Raw genomic sequence first — 15535 nt, forward strand, 5'->3', positions numbered from 1 at the left:
GTTTGTCTTATACCCACCTTTGGAGCTGCCATTCTGAAAAGTAGTTTTTCAGTGCTGTTTTTCCCAGAACTCCTATCCTTCCCCTGACTGACTACAATCATGAAGTCATCCCGACAGCCTCCAAAGGTCAGCACAGACGGGTATGCATAAGATAGCCTTAAGTGCTGCAGACAATGGAGAGAAAGTTCAATCGGCAACTAGATTCTTTTAAAAGAAAAAAAGTTTCCCCAAAGAGTACTCTTGTTATTTGCTTAGGCAACATCAGATTCCCAGTAATGAAAACAGCTGTAAGCAGCTCTGCTGCACTGAACAGAATGTAGACATACTGTTAATAGTCCAAATTTACGCCCCTGTTTGGGATTTAGCTTTATTGGTAATTCAGATAACAAAGAAACATCTCAGCCTAAGCTTGATCCCCGTATTAGGCTGTTCCTAAGATTTCCCTGCAAGCCCGGTGCCTAGCTGCCTCTGAGAGAGATAGTCCAACCGTTTTAATAGCCTGGTTGGAATTAACAAATTGCATCTGCCACTCTGACTCAGCAGTAATGACCCTGTATCTTTATGCACGGTTCAAATACAGAAAACCTTTTCCATCTCTAACTTCTGTGTGTCAAATCCTGGTCCCATTTGAAGTCAATAGAAGTTTACCATTGATTTTAGTGTGGCCAGGATTTTACTCTATGAGTCAAGATTGTGGGAATGTACTTCTGCAGGGATGAAGTTATTTTTCTCAATCAACATGCTTCACCATACCATAGTATTGTAATCCAGTATGCTAATGCCATCTTCATTCACAGCTATCCAAACTGGACAATCTTCCAAGGGAGAAGGAAGGACAGGCTGGGGAAATAATAAATAATTTATACAGGTATTTATACAGCAGCGCAAAAATAAGAAATTTCCACCATATTTCTTGGGTATTGAGGACAAGCTAGCAGGGAACTGAGATTCCTGTACATTAGCTAGCCTGACTGAATTTATTTAACTTGCAATAGCTACTTCATCATTGCATATCTTGTAGAACTGATCCCAGTGACTGATATAATCTTGTTCATGAGAATAGTTCATCTCCATGGTTTTAAAATGTGTTTTCTTTTAAAAATTAAACTAAGTCAGCATACTGAAAACTGAATGTAATGCTGGTCCAAGATGCCAGTTTGACAGTCATAGTCTATTCAGGTTCTTGTGTTGCTTCCATCACCATGGGGTCTGAGGCTGACATCCTTTGTTCTTCCACAGAACAGGTACACTGTGGGCAGCAGCAATGCAGGTGTCCCTACACGGTCTTCTGTCAGTGTGCTTCAGTCCTGTCCTCAAGTAACAGGGTACTGCAGCTCAGTGTCCTAGACTGATATTGCCAAGAGGCCAATTAGTGCCAGTTGTGGGGGTATCCTAAGAACTAGACTCAGATTACCAATGCATTTTACCTAGGCCATCAGAAAGCAATGGTCACTGTCAAACAAGGCTATATCTGAGCCAGTGATTTAGATGAGAAAAACTCTCTAGCCTATTAGCAATCCCCTGAGCTATCCAGTACCTCCACAGTCATTTTCCGTATACAGTATTTATAACATGCCAGAAATCCTGGGGGAGGTGGCAAATCTATGTCCATCAGAGAATTCCAGCCAGAGGGACAATGGTGTTTAGAATTTATTTTGTGTGAGATGTGTTACTTGACATGGACTGAGGATATCCAGGGACTAGAGTTTCCTTCTCAGGAAACTCTATGCTTTAAATTAAGCAACTCAGAACTGCTAATTATTTAACATGAGTTGTGCTCATGTGTGAAGGTTTTTATCTCATCAGAATGAAGTCTGTTTTATCAAAGACAATTCAGATTGTTTGGTAAACACAGGAGACACTGTGTTGTGCATTATTGTTATGGCTAATGCCACTAATTTGTCATGGGACTCTGTGCTGTGTTATTGTTATGGCTAATTCATAGTTCTGGCAGTGTAACTATCAGAAAGGTGTCAAACAGATTGTTCTTTAAACTCTGGATGGAATTATTGTATCTTCTGCTTTTCAACCCCACTGACTCCAAATGCTTGTGATCTTTCCTGCTTTTACTGGTGACAGCCACGGAATTTAAGGAAGCCTGTATGCTCTCTGAACTCAAAGGAAACTTCCAGTTTAACTGCACACAAGGGCAGTACTTTTACTTTAAGATTTTATTTCAGAAAGTCAAGTACTTTGATTGCAAAGCAAGAGACCAAAGGATCACAACTACTATCTGCAATTAAGAGCATGTCTACACTATGACTCTACTGGCATGGTAGGTTGGCATGGGGTTTTTCTGTCAGTGTAGGAACATCACCTCCGTGAACAAAATTAACTGTATTGACTGAAGTCCTCTTCCACTGACCTCACTATGTATATACAGGGTTTCATGCTGGCATGGCTGTGTCAGTCAGGGCTGTGGTTTTTTGCACATTCCTGACATGGCTATACCAATATAACTTTCCTGTGTAGACCTGGCCTTAGGGTATGTCTACACTGCAGGCAGGTCTGATTGCTGCACATGTAGACATACCCAAGCTAGCTCACTAAAAATAACAGTGAAGCTGTGGGAGCACTAGCTAGCCATTCTAGTATAAGCCTGCCTTGTACCCTGGGTACCAATTTGGGTGCCTAGCCCATGCTGCCAGCTGTGCTGCTGCAGCTTCACTGCTATTTTTAGCAAGTTAGCTTGATCTGAGTTAGCTCAGGCATGACTATGCATGTAGCGATCACACCTGACAACTGCAGTGTAAACATACCTTAATATGGGAGGATGTAGTAGACTAGGTCTCTAAGTTTAGGATGGTTGAAAGGTTAGAACAAACTGCTAGAAGCCAGGACTCCTGGGTTCTGTTCCTGGCTGTGCCACTGATGTGATTCTTGGAAAGTGAACTTAGCCAATCTGTGCTTCAGTTTCTCTCTTTGTACAGTAGGGATAGTAATACTGTTTGCCTTCCTCACATGAGAACAGGGATTGTTGCACAGTGTTACCTACAGAATTGAAACATCGGTTCTCTCCATTTACATGTCACTAGCTACAGGGTATGATTTACAGAGGTTTTTTCTTTTTTCTCCTCTGGTAAATACTTAAGGAATACTATTTTTTAAACTATGTTTGCTCTTGTCATCAAAGGCACAGTATTGATCATTAAGGATTTGTCTACACAAACACACAGTTTGCAGCAAGCTGGCATGTAAATCTGCCCTGCACGAGCCTGCTGCGTACTAAGTGTCCATGTAGACCCTGCTGCTACGCGCTAAGGAACTTTTATGGTGTCGCAGCAGGGTTCATGTAGACAATTAGTGCCTGGCAGGTTAGTGGAGGGGAGATTTACACTCCAGCCTGCCACAAACTAAGTTTGGTAGACAAGTTCTGACTCCTAAGATCTTCAGCGTGTAATTTGTGGCACTCTAGCAACCCCTAGTGTCTCTAAAACATATTTGTCTTCTCTATTCCATCTAAACAGATGGGAAACTAAATACAGCTTGGTCAGCCAGATGGAATGGTATGGAAAGTGCTGTATCTCTAAATAACTTCCAAAGGTGGGGAGAACGGGTTCCCCATGAGGTATGAGCTCTTTTAGCAAAGACTGTAATAGAAGCTGAGCTGAACAAATTTAACTTGGGGGGTAAAGAAACAAAGTACTCCAGCAAGAAGCCACTTGTGATTACCTTCGCAGCAAATACCTTGGCTCCAAAGAGAGGCCATTTCCGGGCCACTGTCAAATAAATTCTAATGCATTCTAGTGCAGAGCATCCCTGCAGCATCATCCACTTTGTAGCCAGCCAGTCAGCCAGCCGCCTGTGGGAATCCAAATTACATTATAACATTTGCTCATGTCTTCAAATAACTTATTATAAAAATAATGTTACATTTATACAGTGTTTTTCATCTTGAAGGGCTGGAAGCGTCTTTTAAACTACTGTAGGCAGAGCTGCTAGCACCACCTATTATTTAAGTTGCCCAAGACATCCTAGGATAAGATCTTATTCAGTTGTTCATAAGTTTGTCAGACTTTAACCATTTAGGCTGAAGTTTTCCATGCTGGGCATCTGCCTCAGGCTGAATCTTTTTGGAAAATTTTAGCCAAATGGTTCAGTCATCTAGGAGAAGGAGGCTAGGGGAAAATACATTATCTCGTCCAGGTTAAAAAAAATCTGGTGACCTTTTCTTTTTAAAGCTCCAGTGACCCCATGCTTTGGAGCAGGGATTTGAAATTTGGCAGGGGAGTAGCCTCCGTGTTAAGGCTCTGCTTTTTCACATCTCCATGAAAATCTACCCAGATTTGGTCAAGTCATAAATACACGCTCAGAGACTTCTTCAATTCTAGTCACTAAACGCTCTGAAGATTTCATCCTCCGTGAGCTTGCTCGAGTATCTCACAGCTCCAAAGTACAACTAGGCTGCACATACACCATCCTCACAGAGAAAGTAAGTGTGCTCTATACCGTCACAGCTCCTATATGGGACTAAAGTGTGCATGTGCCATCCTCACTGAGCATGCTCTAGGCCAGGACCAGACTGTTCCTGTAATTGCTGCTTCAGGGTGCTCTGAGCCAGGATGGAGCTGAGCACTGGAAATGAGAGCAGGGAAACTGTTTCTCCTGTGCTCTCAATGACTCCCTTGCTAACGCACAGGCACTGTGGAGGAGGAAGCTGTCAGATTTGAATATAGAGGGGACAAAAGCCATGCCAGAGGGGTAGGAAAGGATTTGATTGGGACAAGGAGTGTGATGAGATGGGAAGAGGGAAGGAGATAAACTGTGACACTAGGGGCTAGAGGAAGGATGACTGGGACTGGCTGGGCATTTGAGCAAGGAGCCTAGGATTGGGTAGAGGCAAGGGAAACTGGAACTTGTTGGGCAAGGAGACTAAGACTAGGAGCTAGGGGGAGATTGGGATCCAGTAAGTGAAATGGATCAGATGACTTGGAGCCAGTTGGCTGGGGAGGGGACACTGAGATTGAAAAAGGAGCTGGGGGGACTCTGACTGGCTGGATAAGGAATGTGGGACTAGGAACCAGTGTTTGGGGGAAGAACAGAGCAGGGGGAGGAGAGACAGATCTGAGAAGTAGTTGGAGTGCAGGGAGAGAACTAGGACTGTCTGGGTAAAGAGACTGTGATGAACCAGGGAGACGGTAAACGGGGCAATGAGTGGGGGAGGGGAAGTGGAGATCGGGACTGTGCAGGGGATGAGACTGGAACTGGGAGCCAGATGGAGGGAAAGGGGGGAGTGGGAACTGGGACTGGCTGGGCAAGGAGACTGAGATTGGGAGTCAGGGGGAGATTGGGACTTGAAGAGTGAGCCTGGAGGGGGAAACTAGATCCATCTGTGCAAGGAGACAGGGCCTGGGATGAGAAGTCTGAGGAGTAGAGACTGGTACAGGGTAGGCAAGGAGGATAGGACTGGGACAAGGAGACGGGGTGAGGAAAAGACAGGACTGGACTAGGGACAGATTGGAAGGGATGAGGCAGAAGGAGTCAAGCTTGTGGGGGAAGAGGCAGAAGTCTGTGCCCACTGGAGCACACTCCCTTCCAGAGGCTAGAATGGAAACCAAAGATTCTGAGTCTCACCAATTCCCCTGCTGTCAGCAAATATCTGTGATAACCACTGGTAAAGGGTGTGTCTCAGTCTCCTCTAGTGCTGGTCCTGTAGGATAACACCTACTGTTGCTAACAGTTACTCCGTTAGCTCCAGTGGCAGAGGTCTGTGCTGTTGACCTAAAGGTTCCAACCCTGCTGATGAACCATGTGGGTGTCAGTATGATGCTGGATGATGGAATTTCTGTATATTCAGTTTGGTTTATTTAAAACCTAGGAAATTACACATTAAAAAACGACATTAGAAGAACATTACTAAGGTTGCAAAGTCAAGCAATCAAAAGTTAGGAGATGCCAGAATTAAGTTTGTCTGTGCAACCTTAATTTGGCCCTCTTGTGCATATGCAATATGATACAATCTTTAATTATATGTCAGTATTTTTTCCACAGGACCCCTGCCTCCTTCAGTGCAGAGGAAGGAACTGCTGTGGGCATTGATCAGGATTTTGTTGTGAAGGAGGCTGATGTCTGTAGGACTCCTGTGTCTTTTGTTGCAGAAATTGGAAGATCTATGGCAGTGGTGGGCAACCTGCAGCCCACAGGCCACACGCAGGCCATCAGGGTAATCCACTGGCAGGCTGCCGGAGAGTTTGTTTACCTTTGCGCGACCGCCCGCAGCTCCCAGTGGCTGCCGTTTGCCGTTCCTGGCCGAAGGGAGCTGCGGGAAGCAGTGGCCAGCATGTCCCTGCAGCCCGCGCTGCTTCCCGCAGCTCCCATTGGCTGGGAACGGCGAACCACAGCCACTGGGAGCTGCAGGCAGCCGTGCAAATGTAAACAAACTATCTAGTGACCCGCCAGCGGATTATCCTGATGGGCCAAGTTGCCCACTACTGATCTATGGTGAATGAGGCAGGGAATTGCAGGAAGAGAAAGGATGATCTCATATTTAAGGCAGGTGAATGTTGCCCTGGACAACTGGATTCTATTCCTGCCTCTTCCACAGAGTTCCTGTGTGAATATTAATTGTTATTATTATTTTATTTATTATTATAGCAGCACTTAGGAGCCCCTGTCATGGACCAGGACCCCACTGTTCTCGGAGCTGTACAAACAGAACACAAAGAGTCTCTGTGCCTGGTCAGCTGACTTCAGTTAGGTTTAAAAGAGGCATTTGGGCCTGGGGAAAGAGAGATTGAGTGAGAAAGGGAGACCTGGTGAGTCAGAGCTAGAAAACTCCAGGAAGCAGGTGCAGTGGACTGCCAAAATTCCCCTCAGAGGGGAAGCAGTGGGAGATTGAGTGGTAAATGGGAAAAATCCCCGAGAATAAAATCCCAGGGTGACCTGAAGAACTGTAATCTATAAAAATAATTTACATTAAATTAAAAAACATATTAAGCTGTTTGCTGTCAAATTTTAAAGAACATAAATCTACTGACCTGGTGCAAGTCACTAGCTAAAGCACCTGGAACCAGTTTGTTGAAGTGCTAACCCAGCTTTTGACAACCTTCTGCAGGTACAGCAAGAATATTTCATTTATTTCAGTTTGTTCAATGAGTTCAGTTCAATGACTCTTTCACTGAAACTTATGAAACTGACTGGAAGTTGGAAAAAGCAGGAAAGCTTATTTTCCTCTTCCAATCTATGAATAAAATCTAACTGTGAGAGAATGAGATCTATTAATTCTAAAATTTTAAGGGACATGTGACCAACAACAATCAGTTCAATTCACTAATTACAGACAATACTTTCTTTGTTTAATAAATTAGTTGGTTTTAATTGCAAAACATATTTGATAAATTTACTTTTTTCTTCTGTATCCAGCCAATTTAAGATTATTTAACTAATAAAAACAAACTGATTTTAAAATGCTGTTTTTGTGCATTTAATTGAATTTCAGTTTCCATCCAAAAGCAACTTGACACAAATCACAAGTATAAAAACTAATTTAGTAAATAAGAAATGCATAATTCCCCATTTTCTAACATAATAAAGTAAAAATTAAGAATCTGAATAAGTGTATGTTAAGCTATGTAGTTGCTTAAATAAATGTGTATAGCTGTATCCTGGTTAGCAAAAGAATCACCACATTTAGTGTAAAGGCTATATTTAGTTACAAATCAACATGTTTGAATAGTTATCAACCTATCAGAATCAACCTTTCTTTAGGAAAGTAACTGAAGTACAAATGCAAAACAAGATTAAAATTCTCTATTTAAATCAACATTTTCTGCTTCCTGATTTAAATCACTTTCATTTAACTCGGTCCACCTTGGAAGAAATTAACAATTCTGTCTTCGGAACAGGGTTTGAATAGTGAGCAGTAAATATGGCCTGGGGCCACACATTGAAAATGTGGAGAAAATAAAATATTGAGTAGCTGCTCATTGATTGTACACTGAACGAGGCAGGGATCCTGTGGGGAGGAATAGTATGCAATAATGTAACTGACGACTGTATCATAATGCATATGCACCAGGGGGCTGAACTAAGAAAACCTTAATTCTGGTATTTTCTAACTGTTGAGTGCTTGACTTTGCAACCTTAATAATGTTCCTTTAACTGTCTGTGTAAAATATAGGGATCACTTCACCCACCGCAGAAGTGCAGCCCCTTCTGTAACAAAAGCACATCAGTTTAGCAGTGCAAAGCAATACTGCACAGCAGTTCAGGATAGGGAGTGATGGAGAACGGAAACAGTGGAAATGTATAGTCTCAGAGGATCTATGTTGGAAGCTCCCACACCTTAACTGAAGGGGTGATGTTGTTGAATTTTTAACAAAGGTTTCCTTTTTTCAAAATGTTAGTCAGTGAAGTTAGCGATTTGGTAGGATCTTATGCCATGGTTGTGCAGGAGATAGAGAGGTTCTTTGCTTCCACATTATTATTGTATTGTGATAATTTCTAGGAGCCCCAGTCACTGACCAGAACCCCATTGTGCTAGGAACTGTGCAACAGTATCTGAAAAATCTCAAATAGTAGCTTTCTTCCATGTGGTAGAAGCCTGTCTAACCCAGGCTGTCTTCTCCCAAGGAGAAACCATTTTTCAGGTGCATACCTTAGTACCATCATCACCTGTCACTTCACAGTTAGACCGTGGTAAAGTTAAGCAGCATGTCTTGCTATGAGAATATGAAATCTGCACCAGTTCATTCCCAGGTAGAGTTAATATATTAGTTCTGATCAATAAAGCCCTTAAAAGACTTAGGACCTGCCTATCTCGGAGATTGCCTTGCTTCCCCGACAACATAGCTGAGATCAGTGGAGGCCCCTGAGCTAGAGCTCAGTTGGTACAGATGTGGATTCTTTTTTAAAAAGTGATGCTTAGACTTCAGAATTCACTCTCTCACGGTCCAAAGAAGCCCAGATTTGTTGAACTTTAGGGCATACTTCAAAGCCCATCTATTTGGCCAGACATTTGGAGAGAGTTGTGGTTTGGAGGGAGTTCAGATAGGGCATGGCTTTTGATTTGGGGCATATCAGGATTGTTGGAGCCAAGGTGGGTAACACAGGTTTTTTAGACTGGCTTCCTTTGTGCATAGAAGGGTGGCTTGTTTGCGAATGCTGTTTTAGTCTAGGTTGGCTTGTATATCACCTTTCAAGGGTATCTATTGCCTGGGATCTGAGTTCTTTTTATACTTATATGTTGAATTCAAAATAAATTTGTGTATTTAACTTGACAGTTTCTCCTTAAACTTTCTTTCTAAATAAGAAAAGGGATGGATGTATTATGAAGTAGCAAGTGGTCTATTTTTTTTCCCCACAGCAAAATTTTATATAACCGAACAAGGCCCATTTTAGTCTCACCTGAGATGCTCAGGGGTAATGTTTTGTTTGTAGCATTTGGGATAGAATTTGTCCAAGACCTGTTGGAGAAGATGTTGCATTTTGGACTGTGGTGTCCCCCCAGGGCTTGAAGATACTGGTCGATCCAAGTCTCCATATTCCACCTGCACCAGAATGTCAAAGGGTTTTGGTTTATATCACAGTGAAAAATGACAAGGTCTCGCATCAATATCCTTTCCATACAGAGCAAGTGACTCTTGGGGATAGGCCTGCCCAGGAAATTTCTTAAATCTGTGGAGGGTGCAACAAGATTTGGGCCAGCCACTCTGTGTGCCAGAAAACTGAACTCTATGTATTGCTATTTTTTTCCCAGTTGGCCAATAAAAAAACAGCTTATTTGTAAACTGCATAGGCAAGATTGCCCAGTCTGCTGCAGTGCAAAATTGCTAGAGATACATGGGGGAGATTTCTCCCTGCTTAGGGGAACTCTGCTGGAAGAAAGGGCTCTGCTCCCTCCAGTGCCAGCTGTTCCCCATAATCCCCAGCAAGATCCCCAGGGATCTTAAAAGGCTGGGTGGAGAGGGGATTCCCCCACTGGGGTAAGGTCTCAGATGGATCTCATGCCAATGGCACAAATTAAAGCTATTCCTTGCAACTTTCACTTACTCTAGAGCTGACTGAGTGATGATCAGGGTCCCACAACTAGTTCCCTGCATCACCCCCATCTCCACTGTACTCAAGCTCTGCTTGAACAAGGTGGAGAGCCTCTCCTCCTCCTCCTGTGTCTAAGAAATGTCCTTTTCAGGGTACTTTTCCCTGATTGGCTTAGTGAACAGACTCATCATTTGCTTGAGCCAATACAGCAGGTCAGTTAAAGTCCAGTAAGACACAACTGTCCTGTCTACTACAACACTTGCCACACAATGTGAATAAATCCACAGTGGTAATATGGTACATGTAACTTACATATGGAGGCCTAATTTAGGACCTTGCAAGATGCTTTTCCTGAGTGAGGTTCTAGGCTGTTAGCAATATAACAGGGAGGGCTCAGACCATTAGGCTAAGATCAGAACAGTGATATTTTAATATCTCCATCAGAATGGCTGTGCAGAGCTGTTTTGAGGCTTTCCCAGGCTGGCTGTGTTTTCCTCAAGCTCTTGCTAGAATAGAATTCCTTTGAGGGAATGATGGATGCACACATGCAATCAAAGCAGTAAACATCATCAATGACGGTCTTCCTGCAGGAGCACCTGCAACAGACTATCTTATCCCCTCTTTTTGTATTAAGACCGTTGCACATGGATAACACTGCTTCTTAGCTTGGTTTCAGTTTTTCACTGTTTATGGTGAATAATTTACTTGAGTGATGTTGGTTTGGCATGACGTGACTCATTCTGTGTGTGAGCAGTTTGATAAGAAACACCATCTCTGTTGTAGCAGCCCTAATTGCTTAATTGAGGAAATGCAATGTACAGCTTGGCTGATGTGCAGCCCAACTAACTGGGCAACAGGACTTACACTTACAATGGAGCACATGAAAATGGCAGAGTCATTGTAGCATGTGGGGAAAGGGGTGTGAATTTTCTCCTATCCTTCTGCCCCAGGTTCTTTATAGAACAGAAATAAACAGTGACGAAAGATCACCACCAGATACCACATCTTTCTCTTTGGACAGTCCAAAACAAAGCCTAAAGAGATGGTTTCCCTAGCGCAGGGTTTCTCAAACTGGGGGTTGTGATCCTCAGGGGGTCGCAAGGTTTTTATGTGGGGTTGGGGGGGATGGTCATGAGCTGTCAGCCTCTATTCCCAAACCCTGCTTCGCCTCCAGCATTTATAATAGTGTTAAATGTAAAAAAAAAGTGTTATTCCCACAGCACACTGGGCTGGTTGCTCACCTGAGCCATCAAAGCCACCATTTCCAGAGCCAGCTCCTTATTGACAGGGAACCTCCCACTGGCTATTTCACTGCTGACCTGGAAGGCCAGCAGCAACCGCTCTCTATCTGTCTCACCTTTTGCCTGGTTTCGAAAATACAATCTAAAAAGGAGAGAAATGCAGGAGAAAAGGTACCAGGCACTAGCTGCGAACAGAGTTGAAATAGCCATTATTTTCAAAGTGAGTTTTGTGCATTAGAAAGGAGTTGTACTGAGAGCCCTGAAGACTAAAGCCCTCTGTTCATGGACAAGGAGAATAGCTTTTGAAGCCATTCCAGTCTGTGAGCCATCCATTTACTGAAAGTGTCTAGTTAGCTTAGCAATATTTTATAAAACTGGGGGAAGAGATTCCCTTCCGTTAAGTACAGACATGGATGGTATTTATTAGATGGCCTTTAACTCCTCCACCTATCACAGAATCCAGATCTAGCTCTGACGAAGCTACAAAGAGAGTATTGCATGAACCTGTCGTTCCATTCCCTTACTTGTGTATGGGTGCTGATACAGAAAACCTTGATATTTAATTCTTCAGTTCCTAAGGAGGGCTTACTTTTGCTAGCAGTGTGGAACCCTTCAAAAGGATGTCATGACCTCACCCTCACTCACAGACAGCTCTCCATTGGCTCCCTATTCCTTTCAGAGTCCACTTCAGAAATGCCCTTCTTATGTATGAAGCCCACCATGAACTCAGTGCAGCTCTCCCTATGGATCTGTCTCCTACTTCCCAACTGTCCCAATTCATCTAGCATCTCTCCATTGTCATACAAGAGCCTCCTCCTGTGCAGCTCCTGCCATTTAGAACAGGCTTTCTGTATTTTCTTGTCCCAATGACTTAGTTTCATTGCAAGGCTCAGGCAGCCTACATTTCCCCCCCAGCAACATAGACCTATGCTTTTTCAATTCTCTCTTGCTCTTATGTAGTATGTATTATTTAATTTTGTTTCAGGATCCAGCCTGTATGGATGGAGCTACACAAAACTTTAGTTGTACTGTATCTAGTTTTTATTTGGTTCCAAGTCTGTTATAACTTTCACAGTGTATTGATTTGATCTTTCGCCCATATACCCCTTCCCATACATTTGGGAATGGAATGCAGCCAGACTAAAGGTTTGTCTACACAGGGAATTTGTCTACACAGGGAATTTTTCTGGGATAGCTATTCCTGATTAACTCCGTGTGTGGATACTTTTATTCCAGAATACGAGTGTTTTATTGAAAATTAACTCCATGTGTGGACACACATATTCTGGAATAAGAGTGGATTAAAAATTGATTAAGCTAATCAGGAATAGTTAATGTGCTTATTATTATTTATTTGTATTATAGAATCCACAAGCCCCAGTAATGGACCAGAACTCTATTATGCTAGGTGCTGTACAAACACAGAACATACAAAGCCCCAAAGAGCTTACAATTTAAGTATAAGACAAAAGATGGAGACAGATAGATGGGGAGAATACAAGGAAACAATGAGACCATATAGGTCAGGACATCAGCTGCCTAACTAGTGTCAGTTTTTTGTAGGCCTCCCAACAAAGCAGAGTTTTGAGGATGGATTTAATGTGGATAATGAGTTAGTTTTGCACATGTTTATGGGGAGTTTCTCCCAAATACGAGAGACAGCATGAGGATGCTTGTTTTAAAACTTTGTGGTGATGAAGGCTGACGTCATAGGCCAATTAAACATGGGAACTGACTTTTCAATACTGAATGAAAAATGATATGGTAGGGATGGGTCATGAAGAGCCTTGAAAGTAAAGACAAGTAGCTTTACATTATTCTGGATTAGTTTTCATGTGTAGACAAGCCCTAAGCAAGTTCTGCCAGTTCTAACAGTATTGTAAAAAGTTATAGGCCCTGTAGGTGGATCTCTGCTCTCAATATTTAACGATGACTCCCTCAAATCACTCAGACCTGAAGAAGAGCTCTGTGTAGCTCGAAAACTTGTCTCTCTCACCAACAGAAGATGCTCCAATAAAAGATATTACCTCACCCAAGTTGTCTCTCTCTCAAACTATGCACAATACCTGCTTTTATAGGTCAGCTTCACTATTCTTGTGCTACCTTCATATTTCCCAGGATGCAGTTCTTTCAAGGCTTGTTCCCATTTTGAAATAACATCACAGATCTGTAAAGAGATCACAGAGAGACAAGCTGCTTAAATGAAAAGTAAGCAAACAAACTTTGTGGGGTTTGGGTATGGAAAGGAGAGAGTGGATCAAGAACACATTCGGCCAGAAAATCACATACAATTCCACCATACCTTTTTTTCTTATAGACAACACATGATAATTAGAGTTACAGACATACTTGCTGACAGGAATTTTGAAAAAAAATGACCAAAAATAATTGAAACTGGTGTGATTATATGGTGTTATTTTGACAAATAAAATATGCAGAATTTTTCAGAATTTGAAAATACTGTGTGCAGAATTTTTAATTTTTTGGTGCAGAATTCCCCCAGGAGTTACTGGCTGCACTGTTGTCAATGGAAAGTTAGGGCATATTCAGTAACATGGCAGGAAGTACCTGGTACCTTCATCAAGAGATGGTATGTGTGTATTTATCAATTCAGTCACTGAGTTTGAACTAGATGTACCTGGCATCCCACAACACAACAGGAACTTGTCTTGACTAGCATCTATAAGTGTAATGTTAAATCGTGCTAGCTAGCTCATTCTGACTAACACCATGTAACACTCTAGTCAAGACAAGGCAAGTTCTACTTCTGCTAAGAAACTCAAGGCTCCTTACTAGGCTTTAACTCTTGCTTTGTCTTTATTAGACTAGTGGGGAGGGAATTACCTTCACATTGCCCTGCAGGCAGTGTTCCAGATCCCTGCCAGAAGGATCATCTGTAAAGAGGGAAAACCCAATGTGGGATGGTTTCCTCATTCCTGTCTCCTGGTTCAGTCGCTGGAGGAATTCATTCACAGTTGAGGAACCATCAAAACCCACGACCTGAAATGGAACAGGAGATTAAAGTAATTAAATAAGTCTATCTTGGGGGACAGAACTAGCCACAAGTGGCGAAAGAATGTCAACACCAGCAAAAGCCCAGTGTAGGACTCAATTACCTGAGAGGTACCCGGTGCCCATGTCTTACCTGGTAGGTTCCATTCATGAAGTGCACTGGAATGCTGAAGGGGAGTGAATGGTGGAAGGGATTCCGCAACAAAATAGACACAATCTCCATTCGTGAAGGCTTGGCTTCCCGTTCTCCAGTGTGCAACGTGCGCTCCACAGATCTCTGACAGTAGATGGCATACTTGCCTATTTCACTCCTAATCCCAGGGTGAGAGCGTGACAACACAAACACATGCTTTGGATACACTTATTGTGCCCATTACCATTTCCTCTCCCTCGTGACTCTCTCCCCGGCATCTTGCTCAAGTGAAAATGTGTGTATTTGCAAATGTCCTTATTCACCTCTACAGAGTTGGAGATTAGATTTGATTCAGATAAACAAAGACGCGTTAGGATTGAGATCCAAACCTCTTCAGAATGCAAAACAAGGCTAGATGCTAGGTTCTCTTTTAAGATTTATAGAATTTTCTGCTTCCACCTATTGAGATCTGGGAACGAGTGGGCACAAGTTCGCCTGTGTCTAAAGATCCCTCTCCCAGTCGAAGGGTGGGAGCAGCTGAACCCGGGACTCAAATAATTCCAGGGGACAACTATGGAGAAAACAGGGACAGGAGTGAGGTCATAGGACCATTATCAAGGAACCAGAGGGTGACACCAAGCAGAGAACCCTGGACAGCGCCCACAGTTCCTCAAAAGTGTCTAGGGAACCAGCAGATGCTGCCCAGAGGAACTCTGCCCAGATACGTGATTGAAGAGAGGAACGGAAGTAGATCCCAGAGTCACAGAGCACCTCCCCACCCAGCATCCTCCTCCTGGTTTAATAAATGGCCACTTTAGCCAATGCCTGGAGGAGCTTGATGAGGAGGTCCTGCTACTTTGTGGGGCCATGGTCAGGGTGTGCATAAATCAGGAAGCGTGGGGAAAAATTCAGACAGAACCTTAGGAGAAGGTTCTGGAGGAGCCGGAAAAGGGGCTGCAACCTGGCGCACTCTAAATAGACGTGCTCCAGCGTCTCCCTCACTCCACAAAAAGGGCAAGTGTTCGGGATAGGGGTGAACCACGCCAAGTACACGCCCATGCTCACGGCTCCATGAAGGAGCCGCCGGCTGATATCCCTGGCAGGCCGTGGAACATCAGCAAGAAAGATTATACAGACTCTTTCAAATCCCAGGAGAGTTTTGATTTGAGTT

The 15535-nt window shown here is 43.1% G+C and overlaps 1 protein-coding gene across 7 annotated transcripts in view; it reads right to left on the minus strand.

The window, feature by feature from the left end:
• Window positions 1-15535, minus strand: part of PLEKHH1 (pleckstrin homology, MyTH4 and FERM domain containing H1) — an 81537-nt gene that overhangs the window by 3877 nt on the left and 62125 nt on the right. For 6 of the 7 annotated variants that reach the window (XM_075129634.1, XM_048854067.2, XM_048854065.2 and 3 more), the window contains 8 exons: window positions 14365-14542; window positions 14064-14219; window positions 13286-13386; window positions 11220-11361; window positions 9346-9488; window positions 3673-3802; window positions 754-840; window positions 18-164 (listed from right to left, as the gene is read on the minus strand). In XM_075129634.1, coding sequence (XP_074985735.1) covers window positions 18-164; window positions 754-840; window positions 3673-3802; window positions 9346-9488; window positions 11220-11361; window positions 13286-13386; window positions 14064-14219; window positions 14365-14542 — 1084 coding nt within the window. Of the gene's footprint in view, window positions 1-17; window positions 165-753; window positions 841-3672; window positions 3803-9345; window positions 9489-11219; window positions 11362-13285; window positions 13387-14063; window positions 14220-14364; window positions 14543-15535 lie in introns of those variants that run through there. The other variant, XM_048854069.2, reaches the window with a different exon arrangement.

This window comes from Caretta caretta, chromosome 6, assembly GCF_965140235.1.
Source record: "Caretta caretta isolate rCarCar2 chromosome 6, rCarCar1.hap1, whole genome shotgun sequence".
In the NCBI taxonomy this organism is placed as follows: Eukaryota; Metazoa; Chordata; order Testudines; family Cheloniidae; genus Caretta; species Caretta caretta.